Raw genomic sequence first — 18,188 nt, forward strand, 5'->3', positions numbered from 1 at the left:
GACTGTATCCCAGGGAAGTTTTCTATAGGCTCTATCTCTCCTCTTCCTCTTCTACCTTCTTTTCTGCTTCTACAATCATTTTTGATCAAAGACATGGATTTCGACTTCACACACCTCCATCGACCTTCTCTGGTCCTATGGACTGCGCGTAGACACCGATGGCAAATAAAGGCTGGCACGAAAAGAAGGATGTTTATGGACTGGGGTCAACGGGATCTGGGTCTCAGTCCTGACATGGACGGCTACGAGCTGTGTGGTCCTAGTAAGGTAAGCAGTCCCCTCTGAGTTTTCCTGTCTATAAAATTAGGGTATGTCAGCCTGATAATGGGAACAATAGACAGTTTCTACATTTATTCACTCATTCACTTTTTTTTCTTAAGGTTTATTTACTTGAAAGAGGGAGAAAGAGACAGCCTGAGTGGGGGGAGGGGCAGAGGGAGAGAAGCAGAGTCCCCACTGAGCGTGGAGCCCACGAGGACTCCACCTCGTGACCCCGAGATTATGATCCGGGTGGAAACTAAGAGTCAGGTGTTCATCCAACTGAGACACTCAGGTGCCCCTCCTTCAACTTTTTTAAAGTGAGTAACTCCTGTCTGTGGGGTTTGTGCTTAGTACTAAGAACACAATGATGAAAGAAAAAAAAAAAGAACACGATGATGAAAACTCATGGCCTCTGCTCTCAAGGGAGGATAAGGTATTGGAAGGTACACTGTCATAACATAGCCAATTATAACATATTTTTTATTGTGATAAAATATTCGTAACATATATGTATATGTATATGTAAAATACATGTAACATAAAAACTACCATTTTAACCATTTTTAAGTGTACAGGTCAGTGGCATTAGGAACATTTATACTATTGTACAACTTTTACATTGTCCCCAACTGAAACTCTGCAACTTATCCTTATTATTTTTTTAAGATTTCATTTATTTATTTGATAGAGTGAGAGCATGAACAGAGGGAAGGGGCAGAAGGAGGAGAAACAGGTGCCCTGATGATCAGAGAGCCTGATGTAGGGCTTGATCCCAGGACCCCAGGATCATGACCTGAGCCGAAGGCAGACGCTTAACAGACTGAGCCACTCGAATGTCCTGAAACTCTGTACTTATTGACATGTGCTCTCCATCCCCCAATCCTAGCTCCTGGCAGCCACCATACTGCTTTCTCTCTCTATCAATGTGATTACTTTAGGAATCTCATAAAAGAGGAATCATGCAATATTTGCCCTTTTGCGACAGGCCTATTTCACTTGACATAATACCTTCAAGGTTCGTGCACTTCGTAACATGAGTCGGAATCTCTTTCCCTTTTTAATAAGACTGAATAACATTCTGCTGTAAGGACACGACACATTTTGTTTACCATTCCTTCATGGATGGACACTTGAGCTTTTTCTATCTTTTGTAAAACATGTTTTAATAATTATCACCAGTGGCCCGAAAGTACAGACAAATGCTATCTAGCCTACGTTGGTAGGTTATGGAGAAATTTCCGAGAGGAAGGCACCTGAGCAGAGTGGCCAGAATGATAAGCTAGAGTCAGCCGAATAAAGGATGGGGCAAACAATGAGTGTGTTGAGGGGATACCAGGGAAAGTTCTAGGCAGAAAAAACCAATAAAACCAAAACACAAAGGACAAGAGAGACAGACACAGTTTGAGCAGACAGTGGTTTCCCCTTTGTTTGTGGGAGTCAGCGGGACACCAAGCTGAGTGGGTTTACTCCCTACCAAAGACAGCTTCTGGGATGCTGGTCCCTGTTCAGGATCTCAATGTCGCATCTCTGTCTCACCGACGTTCCCAGTACGGATCGGTTAAATACCATCTGCTCGCTTGAGGAGCACGATTCTGTTTGCTTTCCTTTTCGGGGCATTAATACAGACGCACACACGGATGAATGTAAGGTGATATCCCACTGTCATCTAACTGCTTGTTCCCTCAGCCGCTACATTCTGAGTCCTGTGGAGGAAGGGGACTTCTTGGACCCATCTTGGCATGCCAGTGTCTGGGACACAGTGCGCGTGTGGTAAATGTTTGTTAGAAGAATTTAATTCTTACAGATGAGGATATCAGGAGAAGAAAAACAAAGGACTCCTCCAAGGTGTCGACGGAAGCTCTGGTTTTTAAGGCTGGAATTTTATACACCCTGGAATAGGTAACTAACTCTCCCAATGATACTCACATAGTTCCATAAAAAGAGATAAAAGCAAAGGCAGATTTGTGGAGAAAGTTCTCTGAGGCTACAGAAATGGCCCCAAGAGGCATAGGCACATTCCGTTCTCTAGAAAGACCTTATTTGAGAGGCAGGAGTATCAGCGCTGTGGGCAGGAAACTGAAGTGATGAGCACCACAGGGGCAGTGGAGCTATCCGGAGGAAGCAGAAGGAAAAATCTCATTATTTCAGGTCTCAATAATTCTGACTTTGGACAGGTCTAGGCTTCCTTCCTTAGCTCCATAAACATGTTCTCCATAAATTACACGAATTATTAGAATGGAAAACACCCAAGGAGAAGTTTATTCACTCATAAACTTTTGCTGAATGTCAACTTTATTCTTCTCTTGGAACAAAAATCATGCACGTCATCAAGGAGTGCTCATTTGTAAAGCACGTTAACATGCATTTGCTTTCCCTGCCTTACTGCAATAGGCTTCTGAAGAAGGCCAATATCATCCCCATCTCCATTTGGGATGGAGGACACTTAGGCTCAGAGTGGTGAAACAGCTTGCCCAACGCTGGAGAGTTTCATGGGTAGGGATGAACAGACACATATATCTTACTGTGCTTGAAAGTCAAAGATCAGAAATCTCAAATTATAATTGTGAAGACACTCAAGTTTTCTCCTTTGGTAACATTTATGCATATATGGGGAATTGATAATATCGCCTTGTACATAGGCCAGAGAAAGTGTAAGACCAAGACCATAATTGTGATCCAGGCAGTCAACACCTTGAGGATTGATAAGCCAACCCCTATAAGAAGTCCAATTTGAGCCAACTCTCAAGGCCTTTTGGCATCATTCTGATCTGCAGGTAAAGCCAAAGGACCATTAGTCTCATCAGTTTAAAATATAGCCTCTGCGATTACATTGCTGCCCTACGATGATCATCCCAAATGGGTAATGAAATCAAGATAGAGGTTTTTACATCTTAAGTTCAATATCAATATTAAACATTTCTATTTTAAAATAAATGAGGGGCACCTGGGTGGCTCAGTCAAATGTCTGTCTTCTGCTCAGGTCATGATCCTAGGATCCTGGGATCGAGTCCCGCATCAGGCTTCCTGCTCAGCGGGTAGTCTGCTTCTCCCTCTCTTTCTGCCCTCTGTTCCCTGTTTGTGCTCTCTTTCTCTCTCACAAATAAATTTAAAAAACTTAAAAAAAAAATCGTAACATGCTCAAAACATGTAGTGAAATAGTCAGTATTTGTATATCTGGTAGTACAAATTTCTAGAAAATATGACCCCCCCCAAAAAATAATCAAAGCCTTAATAATATACATACATGTTGAGCCAGTGGTTCTGATATGTGACCAGAGGAAATCATCACGGATGTATATAAAAAGACAAACCCAAAGATGCAGACACTAACAAGACAGTGCTTATTAAACTATGTTGCACACAGATGCTAGAATGCTTTAGAATGACTGAGAATGTTAGAGAAATATTTAATGAAAGAGAAGATGCACAGAAGCAGAAAAGGAGGTTACAAAGCAGGAAAATTTTGGTTTTGACAAAAAGTCGTATTTGCATAAAGAGCCCTCGCAGGATAGGCACTAAAATATTGCCTGGGTTTGTTTCTAAGTGGTGGTACTTCAGATAATTTCCAGTCTTTTCTCTGCAGCTTTTCTATATATCGTAGATGTTCTACAATAAACATACGCTGTTTTTATAAGTAGAAGAGGCATTAAGTACAAAGGAGGATCAGGCTCCGTCCACTATCACGGCATGACTTTGCGCCTCCATGCACGTGGCTGAAACCTACCAGACTGCGCATCTGGGTCTCAGACACTCTCCTCGGACCCGTTCGCAGAGAGGAGACAGTATCTCCCCTCCCCGGGTGCGACAGTGACTGTCCGGAGTTTAGGCGATTGCCAGTGCCATCTTTATATTCCAAGTTTTTAAATATGTAATTTCAAAATAGCGTCTGTATCCCTTAGACATCAGGAAAAATGCAGACCTCTGTCTCTGGAGGTGCAGGCATTTTGTCTTTAAATATGGAGGCCATGCTTCCCTGGTAATTTCTTACACATCTGCCATCTCCTGGTTTTCTAAATTTAAGTTTAATTATAAATTCTAAGTTTAAGAAGTCAGATCCGTTCTGGCAAGCAGATCCCTGAGCTATAGGACTGAGGCAGCTAGAGGACCATAAGCGCCAGTGGAATTCCCAAAAGAATGTGGAGCTGGAACCACAATGCGGAAATGGTCGCATGCCGGGTCTGATGTGAGGTCCTCAGACCATGAAGCCCCAGGCCCAAGTCAGACCTGTGAAGTCACTGGTCCCTGTCCTTGGTGCCTAGGGCATCTCTGTCCTTCCCCAGCCCCAGTGTTCATGGCTCCAGCCAGCAGAGTGGGGCTAGTAACGCAGTGTGAATGTGAGGACTGGATGAGAGGGTGTGTGTAATTTGCCCAGTACATAGACTCCCCTGTAGTGCTCCCTTGTCACCTCCCACCTCGACTAGGCTAACCTTTTCTCTCTCATCCTTTGGAACAAAACACGCTTGCACATGCTCCAGGACCTAGGATGCCTGGCATCAAAAATCAGAGGCGCAAACCCCACAGGTCCTTGAAGGACTCCCTCCCTTGGGGAGGACTCCCTGATCTGGCAGGGCACAGGATGGGTAGAAGAAGGCAAGAGTTGCTGTCCTCCAGGATCCTGGATTATAATATTAGTAGAGGGTAGACACACAGTAGGTGCTCAATAAATGTTTGTTCTTTTCCGTTCCCACAGTTAGATCCTTCCCTTCCCTCAGGTGTGTTTTACTTCCTTTATAGCAGGTTATACTTTCTATCTTCTACAATGTTGGTGCTTGATAATGTCCATGGAAATGAACATGGCAATAGACATAAAGCGACTTATTTACATGCATATGAGCACTGGAGACAGGGATGAGCAAGATAAAGGTATATTAGGTCAGGGGAAAGAAAGAAAAATGGGGGAAACAAGGCACCTTGGCATTAAGGTCATTAATAATACCAGAAGGTGAGATTTAATACCCTACGTGCAACTTTCAGCACATTTTATGTAACCACCTATTCATCTAGAAATTCGAGGAGCCCTAGGAAGGACAGACGTGGCCTGAGTGAATTGTGTTCTATCGATGAAGCCCAACACCAGAGCAGACGGAGCTCCCATTTTCTGTCTCAGCTTGAAAACTGCTGGCAGAATTCAGAGACCACCCACCATGGCCAGTGGTTTTAGAGAGACACAGCTAGACAAGCAAGTGAATCACAGGCTGTCTGACTTAACAACGGGGAATCTAGTGCAATTCTGTGAATATCTGCTGGGAGATTACCTGTGCCATGAGGCCAGAGATACAAGAGTGGCCAAATCATGGGCCCTGCCTTCAAATGACTCAGTTGCGTTTTTGTTTCATTTAAAATTCTCATTCTTCCCACTTCCCACATCTGCAAGTAATCAGGGATTGCAAATGCCTTCCCACTTAGCACGATTGCTCCTGCTCCATGGAAAAGTGGGGAATGGTGCAAGAAAATAGTGACTGTAAGATATAGTAATATATAATAATGCACCTCATTAATGCCACACACACACACATACACACTCAGTAACTACAGCACGAACGATGAGAAATAAACCAGGGTATCACTGAACAATGAAGCATTTTGTTCAAGGTGCCAGCTAGCCATCCATGGGAGACCGTCCACACTCACACACCAGTTTGCTTAGTTTGGCCAACAGCCCGGGGTGGTATGACATAACATGTCATGCAGGGAGCCTTTTACTATCTGAGACAGTGTGACAACTCAAGGCACCTTTCTAAACCTCTGTGTCACTTTTCACAAACAAGAGGTGGAAGCAGGCTTCCTGCTGAGCAGAGAGCCCGATGTGAGGCTTGATCCCAGGACCCTGAGATCATGACCTGAGCCGAAGGCAGAGGCTTTGACCCACTGAGCCACCAAGGCGCCCCACAAACAAGAGGTAACACCTCTCTCTTAATGGGCTGGCTATCAAGACTGGCCAGCTGACGACGGCTCTCCGACTCCAAAGGAGAGCACCGAGCTACGAAGAGAGTCACTGCTTCACGAAAGTATGGAATGAGATGTGTCTGAAGCACGTACAACATCAGGAACAACAGTGTTAGCCTTCTTTGGGTCTCCACTGTTGTTGCTCTTGTTTCCATGGCTACAATTCAACCTGCTCTTCTCTAACTGAGTGAGGGTTCAAATCCAGGCCCTCCCAGCAGAGCCCAAGCTCCTTCCGCGCCACTGGTCAACTAGCCCACACGTTCTCCCCAAAACATCTGTCTCCCCCCCGACACAAGGAGGTCGGACTGCACTCTCACCTTGACCCAGTCTCTCTGACTTTCTAGGACACACATTCCTTGACTGTACCCGACTCTCAGGCTGCCGCTGAGAAGGGCTCCAGAGAAGCATGAAGAACCATCATATATATCAGCGCTGTGCCTACTTCCACTACCATCATTTCGATACAAACGGCTGTGGTAAGAAGCGTCTTCATAAAGGTAGAAGTAACCATTAAATAACCATGGCAGAGTCATGGAAATGTGTTTTAAATTAAAATTTAAAAGCAATGCGTGAGAGAGAAAAACTACCAACCCCACAGGAAGCCATCCGCCTTCTAAATAAAAGCGGAAACACCCAAACGGACAGCTCTGATTTATCAAGTCTAACGGCCTCTGGAATTTGCATGAGAATTTCTAGAAGTGTCTTTCTCCATTACTCAGCTGACCCTTAAAACTACGGGAAGCTCCCAGAGCACGTTAATATTTGTGATTTAGAATGCACATATGTCACAGGCCCCTTTGCAAGGACAAAGAAAGTACAGTGGAGAAATGCCCTGACCTTTTTTTACTTTTTCCTTTTCCATAGCACTGACTACTCTCTAACAGAGTATAGGATTTATGTGCGTCTATTGTTTTCTCTCCGTCCTCCCACATTAGAAGGTAAACTCTACAAGGCAGCGGGGACCTTCCTTCCACTCACCCTAGTATGCACACCCTTGGGACTACTCCCGGGCACATAGTAGGTACTCAATGAATATTGGTTGAATGAAGAAATGGATGGAAATTTAAGAGTAGTCCTGGTGAAGTGACCCAAGATCCCTGAATCCTAGTCACCTCCTCTGGGAAGTGAGGATAATAATCTGTAACTAACAGATGCGAGAATTCAATAAGAAAAATCTATGGGAAGCATTTCGTACAGTGTCTGGCAATTTGTCCTCAACAAAGGTTAGAAATAAGTAATACAATTCCTTAGAGCTGAATATTTAGCTTCAAAGTTTATCAAAAACAAAACAAAAAACCCACTTCTGCATCCATCCCAATGGGCAGGGAACAGAGGGCCGAGAGAAGAAGAACCTGAGATCTTCAGCTTGGGCTCAGCCTGCTCTCCCACTGGGCTCCTCAGAGCACAGAATGAGAAAGTGAGAAGACTCCTTAATATTCACCCAGGACGGAGCCAGTGAAGTCCAGCTCACGAACTACATACATATTTTGACAAGTAAAGTTTTATGGGAACTCAGCCAAATGCCTTTGTTTGCATGTTGTGTGAGGTGGCCCTCACGGTCCAATGGCAAAATGAAATCGTTGCCAGAGCCCACGCTGGCCCACCATGTTTGCTCTCTGGACCTAGAATAAAAAAATCTGGGGAATGACCATAAGCTGAGGAGATGGAGTCCCAGGGAGCGAGCAGATGAGCCATGCCCAAGGTCACCCAGCTTATTTAGGCTCTGCGGCTTTGAGACCATTGGCTCATGAACCCCTTCAGAAGTCCAAAGTGTAGCTGATAAACGTTCTGTCACAGGGCTGGTCTGCGTGATGACATCCCTAAACACAGTTTGACTTCCCTGCTGGAGAGCAAAGACTGGCCACTTGACCCTTGAAGGGGAGAGATGCCACCACCGGGAACCAGGAAGAACATGGGCCTGGCCACTGTGCCATGCTGGGGGGCAGTTCCCAGCTGGGTAACTGGTTGGATATTTGGCCTTGGGCAAGTCCCTTCATCTCTCAGGGTCTCAGTTTTCTCATCTGTTTAATGGGAATAATAATACTTCCTTGGTTGAGTCCTTAGGGGATTGAAAGAAATGAGACCCAGCATGTCAAAGCAGCTAGCAAAGAAAACATTACCTCTTTACCTCCTGAAAGACCAAAATTGATAAAAATGATTCATTAAGGGAAAGATATTACATTTCTGATTTACCAGATCTGGTTGAAAACATTCACGGTTTCACTTTCCAGGGTAATAGGGACATCCTTCCCGCCACCCTCCCCCCAATCATGAATTACACCCTGTCAAAATGATCTTCCCAAGGCAGCTTCCTCCTAGTACCAATTTCTAAAAATATGTTGGTTTTGAGCTATATAAATTGATTCTTTATTGTGATAAATTAAAATCCAGTATCATCCAACAAGACACTAAACGTACAGAGACCCAATTTTTCCCCCTTAGATGTTCAGGCTCTTTGATATTAAAATGGATCTGGGGCTGCTGTCAGGCGCCAGGGAGCCTGGGAGGCAAGGAGAGAGAGTGGAGACAGCAGAGAGGGAACAGACTATAGGAGGAGAGAAAGGCAAAATAAGGAAGCCCAGGGATGGAAGAAGAAGCTGCCTACTTCCTGTTTTGTGAGCATCAGAGAGTGACTTGGGGGAGCCCCGAGGGGTGTCCAATCCCGGGCCCCTCACTTGTGATTTACAGGGGGTGAAGGAGGGGGAGAGGACTCAGCCATCACTTCTTTTTAGGTTCTAGGTTTCTTCATTTGCAAATGAGTAGGTTAGTCACTGCACAAGGCACCGTCCACCCAGGACATCCCAGAGCTGGGTTAACTCTGAACCATGTACATTGTTCTTTCCCGGAACAATGCCTGCATGGCAAAATGAGCATTTTTGGCTCCAAGATCTGGCCCAGATGATCAGCATTTCATTATAAATTGACTTATTCAGTATTTCCTTGTACCTTTCTTCCTTCTCTGTTGTTCTATTGCTCCCTGATTGCCTTCCCTCCTTCCTTCAGTGTCCAAGTAGCATTTCTGCCGCATGCCAGGGCCTATGAGAGACCCTGAAGATACAGCAATGGGTGAGTCAAGGCACCTCGTGGAGTGTGTTGGTCTGCTATGATGAAGGAGAGCAGAGGATGCTGCAGGAACATTAAAAAAAGATTTCTTCATTCTGCTAAGAGGACATAAGAAGGTCTGTACCAAAGAGGGACAATATAGGTCATGATATAAAATCATTTGACATCTAGAGCTTTGTACATACCAGGCACTATTCTAAGTTTTAAGGGATTAAATCCTCATTTAATCTTGCCCCATCCCTAAGACATAGGTACTTTTATTATTCCCATCTTAAAGATGAGTAAAGGAGGCACAAGGTCTTTAAGAAAAATTATTTTACAATTATGCAACTGATCAAGAGTAAATCCATGATAGTCTGGATCTTGAGTCCATGTTCCTTCCACTCCATGCACTCTCTGGTGCCTGTATCAGACTGGCGAGGAGTGTGGGCTGTGGATTCTGAAAGACTCGACATGAATCCTGTAGGCAGGAAGAAATGCGTAAAGCACTTGGTCAAAGGAAGCACTTTGCCCGAGAAAGGTCTTAATAAATTTAACTGTTGGTAATCCTGTGGACATTATAAGACCTTGAAAAATGAGGTATTTACTGTGTAAAACAGGGCAAAGGACATTCAGGGTGGAGGGGCTGCCTTGAGAAAAATCATAAAAGCTGGGCAGTGTGTGGTTTGCACAGCAAATGACATGATGTGGTAGCTCCAGCCTTCTGCTCATCCATTGATGATACCCGCATGTCTGCCACATACAGTTGGGCAGGGTATACACTGCACAGCTTCCATGGGAATGAGACACAAAATAGTCATCAAAAATGTATCACAAAAATTTCCCGACAAAAGGCAATGACTCTTAAAAAAAAGGACCTGCTCCTGATTTGCACAAAGGCATCTTAAGAACTAAGGGTGGCCTTATAGTCACTGTAACTACTTCTCTGTACATTGAATAGTATCTGAGCTATAATGGGCATGGTTCTACCAAAACCTTTCTGTCTGACATTCCGGGGTTTATGATCTGGCCCCTGCCGACCTTCTCTGTTTTCTCTCACACCGATAGCTATTACCTATGCTCAGATCCAGAATAATAGACATCTCACTTTTTCCCATGCCTGCCCTCCTTCATGACTTTCCCACAGTCATGGGAAAGGCTATACAGGCTTAGTAAACACTCCCAATAATTCCCTTTGCCTGGACACTGGTCTTCCAATACCCCCAACTTCACATCTTGTCCATTTTTCAAGGTTTAGCTCTTTCTTCCTAAATCATTCCATATTTTTTCAGATAGAAGAAATAATTTTTTTTAAACTCTCATAATTTTCATCTTTCTCTTACTATATTAATTATTCTTGCCTTGAGTTTTTAGTTATTTATATATGTCTTACCTCCAACACCAGAAGTTCAACAAAGGCACGGTTTTAGGCTGATTCATCCCTATCCACCAACTAGAATGCCCCTTTCACTTAAAAAGCATTTGTAGAATGAATGAACGAGTGAATGAATGAATGAATGAACTAATGAAAATTGTGGCCTGATCTAAACAGGTACTCTTAACCTTTTCTAGTCAAACACCTTCTTTTTATAGCAGATATTTTGTAAATCTTCCCTTATTGCCTGCAAATGATCATATAATCTACCCACAAACATAAAGTTCAAGCACATCAAAATGTCCTAATTATAACATAAAGAAATAACGGATGATTTCGGACAAAAAAAAAATGTGAATGTCTACATATAGATGCTTAGTTACGACTACAACAGAAGAATATAAGGACACTGTTACATGTTTACATTTTCTTATAATGAATATATTTGGGTTTAAGAAACATTCAGTTCAATACTGCGGATGCTCTTTCCTGCATCATCTGACTTTTTTTTTTTAAATTTTATTTTTTATAAACATATATTTTTTTTTCCCCCAGGGGTACAATCATCTGACATTTTTAAGGAAGGGTCAAATGAGTCAAGTTACACCGAACATGACAGGTACCATGAAACTGGCAAACCAGCGCCATGCTGGTAACTCAAACCTAAAGAGTATCATGTGGTATGGATTTCCAAAATGATGAACAGCTCTTAATGGGGGTCTGACAAAACCAAGTACTCCCCTCTTGTAGTTCAGTTGCATTTCTTAAAAATTCAGTATTATGGATATACTTTGCTTGTATATACTTTGCAGAGTTAGGTTTTAGATTCAGTTCATTATAAAGAGGTTTGTTAATCTACACGAATGTCTAGTGAGACATGTGACAGTTGTATAGCACAGGAAACACCCTATACTCCGTAGCATGTCTAGCATCCTTGGTCCCTAATAAATGAATAGGTGCATTAGGACCCTTTCCCCCAAAAGCTGTAACCACATATTGCCGATATAAAGTTCCAAAACACCCAGTACAAGGAAAGAACCAATGAAGTAGAGAATCAAGCTTGGGCGCTATAAAATGTGAACTTGAATTCCATTCCTACACATAATTGCTACACATAATAGCCTTGGGCAAGCCACTCATGCCCCCTGTACCTTTAGTAGACTCATCTGTAAAAGGCAACAGTAAAACCCTCTAGAACTGCTGGGTGGCCAGTGAGTCAGGACACACAAGAACACACTGGAAACCACACTGTCCTGCTTACAGGCTAGCTCATAAGTAGTCTTGGGAGAACTGTGTGTTGTGTTTCAGTGGTTCCCAGCGTGACGGGGATGCCCCAGAGACTCCCAGGTCCAGCACACTGCTCTACGGCCCCTTCATCTTCTTCCCTGTCTCCCCTCCCCAGGCCCACTTTCCTTCCTCTTCCTGAACTGCTCTCCTCAAGCCCCACTCAAAACATCCAGTTCAAACTGAAGGAAGCACAGTCCTGTTTTTGATGGGATACAAGAAAAGGGACATCTGGTTTTCACTGAAGAGAACATTATTAAATTAGCCCTGAAATTTACGGGCAACCATTGCATTTAAAACATCATTAGCCCTCTACGATGAGAGATAACGTTCAATCCTGGGTCGCTCTGCACCTCTCCCCTGCTACGCCCTAGTAATTCTGCATACATTTGCTGATTCTTAATCACTAAGTCAATTTATTTTTTTGTGCAGCGTTACTGAGCACCTACTATGTGGAAGTCATTGTGCTAACTAGATAGACAACAGTGACAAACAAGAAGATACAGCCTTGCTCATCGGTGTGTTCACAGAAGTGCTCAAGAAATACTTTCTGCAGAGAAGAATGAACACACAGATCTTTCTCTTTAAAACCTCCGTGCATTTGGAAATAGTGTTTTTTCTTCCCTGACTCACTCTTCTGTTCCTCTCTAGCTCACTCCTCCACTGCCATGTCAGTGTGCCCTTTTCTGTGGAAAATTCCTGAATATACTAGGCAAAGCTTGGTCTTGATCCCCTGAATCCTAACAACTCCATTCACACCTGGATCTTAGCAACTGTCAGTTCGTTTTGTGAGTTTGGTGAAACCAGACTGTGAACAGCTCAGGGGCAAGCACCACGTCTCATTCCTCTTTGAATCTCCAGGGAAACGGGGCATCACGTGGCATAGAAGGGGCATCCGATCTGTTCTTGCCCAACCACATACCGGTTACATGGCCAAATTCCAGCCGCAATACAGTTCCAGTGCTAACTCCACTCCTTGTACCTTCCCTCAGGAAAGGTCATCGGCATGAAAATCAGTAATGGTGACAATAAAACAGAGAGAATACTGAGTCTGCTCTAGTATATATAAAAGCACATCATTTATAAAATTTGGCATTCCTAAGGTCTGAATGTTTGTCTTCCCCCCCCTCCAAATTCACATGTTGAAATTCTAGCCCTCAAGGGGATGGCATTAGGAGGTGGGGCCTTGGGGAGGTAATGAGGTCACAAGAGTGGAGCCCTTTTTGAATGGGATTAGTGTTGGGATAATAGAGGTTCTAGAAAGCATCCTGACCCCTTCCACCATGTGAGGACATGCAGCAAGAAGGCACCTACTCTAAAGAAGTGGGCTCTCCCCTCCAGACAAACGAATTTGCTGGGGCCATGATATCTGACTCCCCAGCTCCAGGACTGTTGGAAAGAAGTGTTTGTTATTTATAAGCTGAATCCTCAATGGTATTTTTATGAGAGCATCCAAACAGACTAAAGCAGGTATGTTATATGAGCGCTATCTGACCAGCATCAGGGCTTCTGGACCAGACTGCCTGGGGTTGACGCTCAGCTCTGACTACTTAATTTACTGTGGGACTTAATTTGGATTTCAGTTTTCTCAGCTATGAAATGATGATAACAATAGCACCTACTTCCCAGAATTGTAACGTACTTCAGAGGGTACATATAGCAGTACCAAATCAAGGCTGGCGAAACCAAATGAGCAAGCAGTATTTACATGTGATTATGGCAACAAGATATTACATCATCTTGAAAAGATGCAGACTACTGCCCTCTGTCTTAAGAAACAGACTTATTGTCAGGGTCCTGCAATATTTACGATTTTTTCAAAGGCAAAAAACTATAACAATTCTATGGAATAAAACTGTACATCAAGAGAGAAGTCAATGAGTTTCCCCGGAAAGACAGAAGATTTGAAATTGAAGGTTTGTTCTGAGTCTACAGCCAAGTTAGAGAGAGATGCTCCCCAAATCTGTTTCTTTATCTGCACAAGGAAGATGACTTCACTCCTGTCTGATTTGAGGCCCTAGTGACATTGATATGAAATCACATCCACTCCTGATTTGCTACAGCTCCTACTATCACCAGTAACAATGAGTTTGTATATGACATTTTCTGCATTCGCACTGATTCCTCGGACACATTATCAATATCCAGCTATCTGAAAATATGAACAGCTTTTCAATATTGATTTATTCCCTGCAATATGCTAATAATAAAACAGAATTTACTCATGTAAGGATTGGGATCAAGAACCCTTTGAAATTCCAGACAAGGTGTAAATTGCTGCAAAGGGTCTCTTTAATTGGGATCAAAAGATTTTTGACAGCTTTTGGATTTTAAAATTCTAGCTATTGTCACGTTCTGCAAATGTTTCTTTTTTTGGTTTGAAAAAAAAAAAAAACACAGTCAAGCTTCAGAGTACTTGAGATATGATAAACAACTAAAATTTGTCATTCCAAATGACAAAAACCCAGCTTTCCATTTCCTTGATATGTAGGACAAAATACTTCACTTAAACTCTTATCCTGCACAATTCAGCTGGTCCCCTGCTGGGCGACAACAAAGGTTTAGTAAACTGTTGCTGCTCATAAACTCCAGTGGAGGCTGAAAACCCCCATCTGTCTGAAGTTAAATCACATCAACAGGGATGACTTTAAGGAAGAAACAGATTTTTTAAATCTAGTCTCAGGATTCAACTTCGATGTGACTTTGCTCAATACTTCATCCTCTACTTGACTCCCTTCCAGAATTTTTCCATCATGTGGTTGCTGCTTGGACACTCCTAAGTGATGGGGAACTCGCTAGCACAGAAAGTGGTCCACCTAACTGGTAGAAAATTCCTCCTCCTCATAAACCCGTACTGCTTCAAAGAAACTTGTATCACACGATCTTGGTACTATCTGTTGGGTCATGCAGAACAAGTCAGCTCCTTCTGCTACCACACAACTCTTGGGAGAGATGAACGCTATTAATAGGGGGTGTCCTGCCTTCTGCTGTCTCTGCTTCAGGCTTTTACACATTCAACCCCTTCTACTAGCTTTCCCTAGACTTGTGTCGAGACATATTAACAAGCTCAGGTTGCAGAAGCCAGATGCTACCAGGGCCTAATGTGAATCAAAAAGAACTACAGTGAAGCCAAACAGAAAACCTCTAACTCTGCCTTCTCTCTGATTTTCCACCAGGGATCAGACTCTCCCCCCGCCCCAAAGTCAAATGCTTTGAGCTAAAATAATGATTTTACTGTTGTTCTCTTTTGTGTCCAACTGAAGAATCAAAAATAGCATGAGAGAGTTTGGTGGTATCTTTCTTTGGGGCCAGGTTAGCTACCCTTGACTGAGGATTTAGATCTCAGTTAATATAAACCACCTCCCCTCATGAGTTATAATTCGATGATGGGGATTTTAACGATCCCCTGGACACAGCTTATCTGACGGTGGGTTACATAATGGAACAGCAGTGCCCAAAAACATGGCCCCTGGACAGGATAAAGTATCTGACACGCCACCTCACTCCTACTCCTTTGGTTATGTCAGCTGTCATGGTGGCAGGTAGACCAGAGAGACGATGACATAGTATTTGGGCATATAAATCTCTCGGTTAGGCTCGATCCACATTACTGGTCTCCCTCCAATTAAGATGTTAAGGGAACCAATGACATCCTACCAGTTTCTACAAGCCCACACCTCTCTGCCTCCTGTGTGCAGCTCAGGAGGCTACACCTGTGCTAAGAAGTCTGGGTTCAACATAGTTTCTAGTCCTCCAGTGGTCTTGGCCCCCCTCATCAGGACACTCTTTGATTTGCCTGTGTCCTTTCTCGAGTGTGAGGTTCGAGACCGAACGCAGGTCTCCAAATTGTAGTCTCCCCAAGAGAAGGAAAAACTTTCCTGGTTTCAGAAACGGTCCTTTTATTAAGGCAGGGGAGGCTTTCATTAGGCTCTCCTTTCTTTCTTTTTTTTTTTTAGGCTCTTATTTCTTGTGGTGTTCAAGCTCCTTTATTCCTGGTGCTCGTGCCCTCATTCTAAACTCCCTTCTCCCAAAGCATCCCCAGGTAGGCCCACCTCTCTTGACCATAGAGAGCTCAGCTGCCCTGACAATGATTTGGGCTAACGGAGGCAAAATCCCAGTTCTGCCTCCTACTTGCTCGATAACCTTGGCAAGGTCACTTATCCTGAGAGATAACAGGCATCAAGGCTGAGTGAGAAGACTCACGAGTCAGACTAACCTGGATTCTAATCCTGTCTCCAACCACCACTTACTTTCAATAAATTAGGATTACATTTCTCTCCTCAGTATCTCCAGCTATAAACTTGAGAGGGTACCACCATCTACCTCACAGGGCTGTCGTGAGGGTTAACAGAATTGGTATTTACAAAGGTTTCACAATAATGCCTGGCACATATTATGTGCTTGATGAATTAATTGTTGCTATTGTTTTTCCCATAAGACTGCTGTGAGGGCAAAACTGAATCATGTATGTAACATGACTGATATGCACATTAGTACACAGTAGGTACCCCATGAAGGGGAGTTATCACCACGAGCTTTTTTATAATGGTAAACTTCACATAACTAAAAATTTACCATTCTAAGTATTTCTTGGCATAGAGTTCAGGGATATAAAGGGCATGGACAGTGTTGTACAGTGAGCCTCCCCCAATCCATCACAAGCACCATTTTCTTCTTCCCAAATGGTAACTCTATACTCACTAAACACTACCTCTTCATCACATGCCCCCCCAACCCCTGCCGCAGGCCCTCACCACCACCATTCCACTTTTGTCTCTCTGAATTTCATGTCTCTAGATATGTCACAGAAGTGGAATCCTACAGAATTTGCCTTTTTATAACTGGCTTGTTTCACTTTGCATGTCTTCAAGTTTCCTTCATGTAATAGCATGGGTGAGAACTTTCTTCCTTTTTCTGTGGACTCATATTCCATTGCAGGCAGGCACCACATTTTCTGTATCCACTCATCCAATGATGGTTTCTACCTTTTGGTTGCTGTGAATAATGCTGCTATGAATCTGGGCAGACAAATATCTATCCTATTACTAATTATTCAAAAATAACTTCTCTTCAAAACCCATTTTTACCGTTAAATTATCATCCTCCTACCCATATGGGATCCCAATAGGAGTCAGAATAAAGGGGAGAAAATATAATGCAAAATGACTAAGGTTGAGTAACTTTGCCGGTTGAGTCTGGTGGCGCCTACAGCATTTGAAAATTAACTTGGGAAGTACAAGGGAGGTGATATATGTAAAGTATTTTATAAGCTGTAAAACATGGAAGGAATAAAAGGAAAAAAACCACGTCCATCTGACTCTTGCTCTCTGGACCAAACAAAGCGTAGAACATTTTTCTGTTTCTCCCTTATCGTCAGTGAACAGGACACCACCAAAGTCAGGGCAGCCCTGGGGATGAGTGTGCAAGCTAATTGCTGCTGGGGGGTTGATAAAAACACAAACCACTTCCTTGGCAGGTTCAACAAACACATCAGCCCTGACATTTCCTGGTCATGCGGTGACAGATTTTCCCAAGATTGAAAACTCCATTCTTTGCGATTACAGCAATTGCAAGGTGGCACAGGCTAAACTCAGGAGACTCTAGAGGCTCTGACCAAGTCAAAAGACATTCATGCGTCTCCCTCTAGGATGCATGTCATTAAAGTTGCCAACACACAAAGAAATTGAACTTCAGCTGTCACATCACCCACCGCGCTTCAAAGCTCATCAGTCTCCCGTTAGATTCCCGGCCTGTGTGACACTTTTATCACAAATCACACCGTTAGAAACACTGTGGCCAAGTCAGGGAAGAGCCTCCCTTTGATGGACGATCACAGTTGATCAAGTTTGTCAGTCGCTTTATGTGTTTTTATGCTTGTTTGATATTCCTGCCCGGAGAGGAGAGGCTTTTAAGGGCACATCTGTCAATGGATTCAATTTCATAATGCCATGTGATTCTTTTACTTACCCCTGTCTTCTCGTCAAAGATTTTGATACCTCCAAAGGAGATGGTTAAAAAGATTTTCTGTTTGTGTTCTCCTTTGGAACGCGCGCCAGCAACAACGCCCTGTTGAAAGAAGGACATGGTTTTTACTTGAGAGTGTACATTTGAAGATTCCCTCCAGTCCTGGTGGCAGTCAGATACCACCCACCAATACCACCAATCACTCACAATGCTCTCTCTCACATTCGCCCCTTCCATGCTTCCCTCCCCGGCGTGCTGGCCTCTTCTTGATATTTTAGGGTAACTGGTACCCTAACATTATATCTAACACTGTATC

The 18,188-nt window shown here is 43.4% G+C and overlaps 1 protein-coding gene across 6 annotated transcripts in view; it reads right to left on the bottom strand.

Moving 5' to 3' along the window:
• DAB1 (DAB adaptor protein 1) overlaps window positions 1-18,188 on the bottom strand; it is a 784,414-nt gene that overhangs the window by 114,965 nt on the left and 651,261 nt on the right. For all 6 annotated transcript variants that reach the window (XM_032839738.1, XM_032839737.1, XM_032839734.1 and 3 more), the window contains one exon: window positions 17,876-17,974. In XM_032839738.1, coding sequence (XP_032695629.1) covers window positions 17,876-17,974 — 99 coding nt within the window. The remainder of the gene's footprint in view (window positions 1-17,875; window positions 17,975-18,188) is intronic.

Source organism: Lontra canadensis, unplaced genomic scaffold, assembly GCF_010015895.1.
Source record: "Lontra canadensis isolate GAN:19392208 unplaced genomic scaffold, GSC_riverotter_1.0 scaffold109, whole genome shotgun sequence".
Classification (NCBI taxonomy): Eukaryota; Metazoa; Chordata; class Mammalia; order Carnivora; family Mustelidae; genus Lontra; species Lontra canadensis.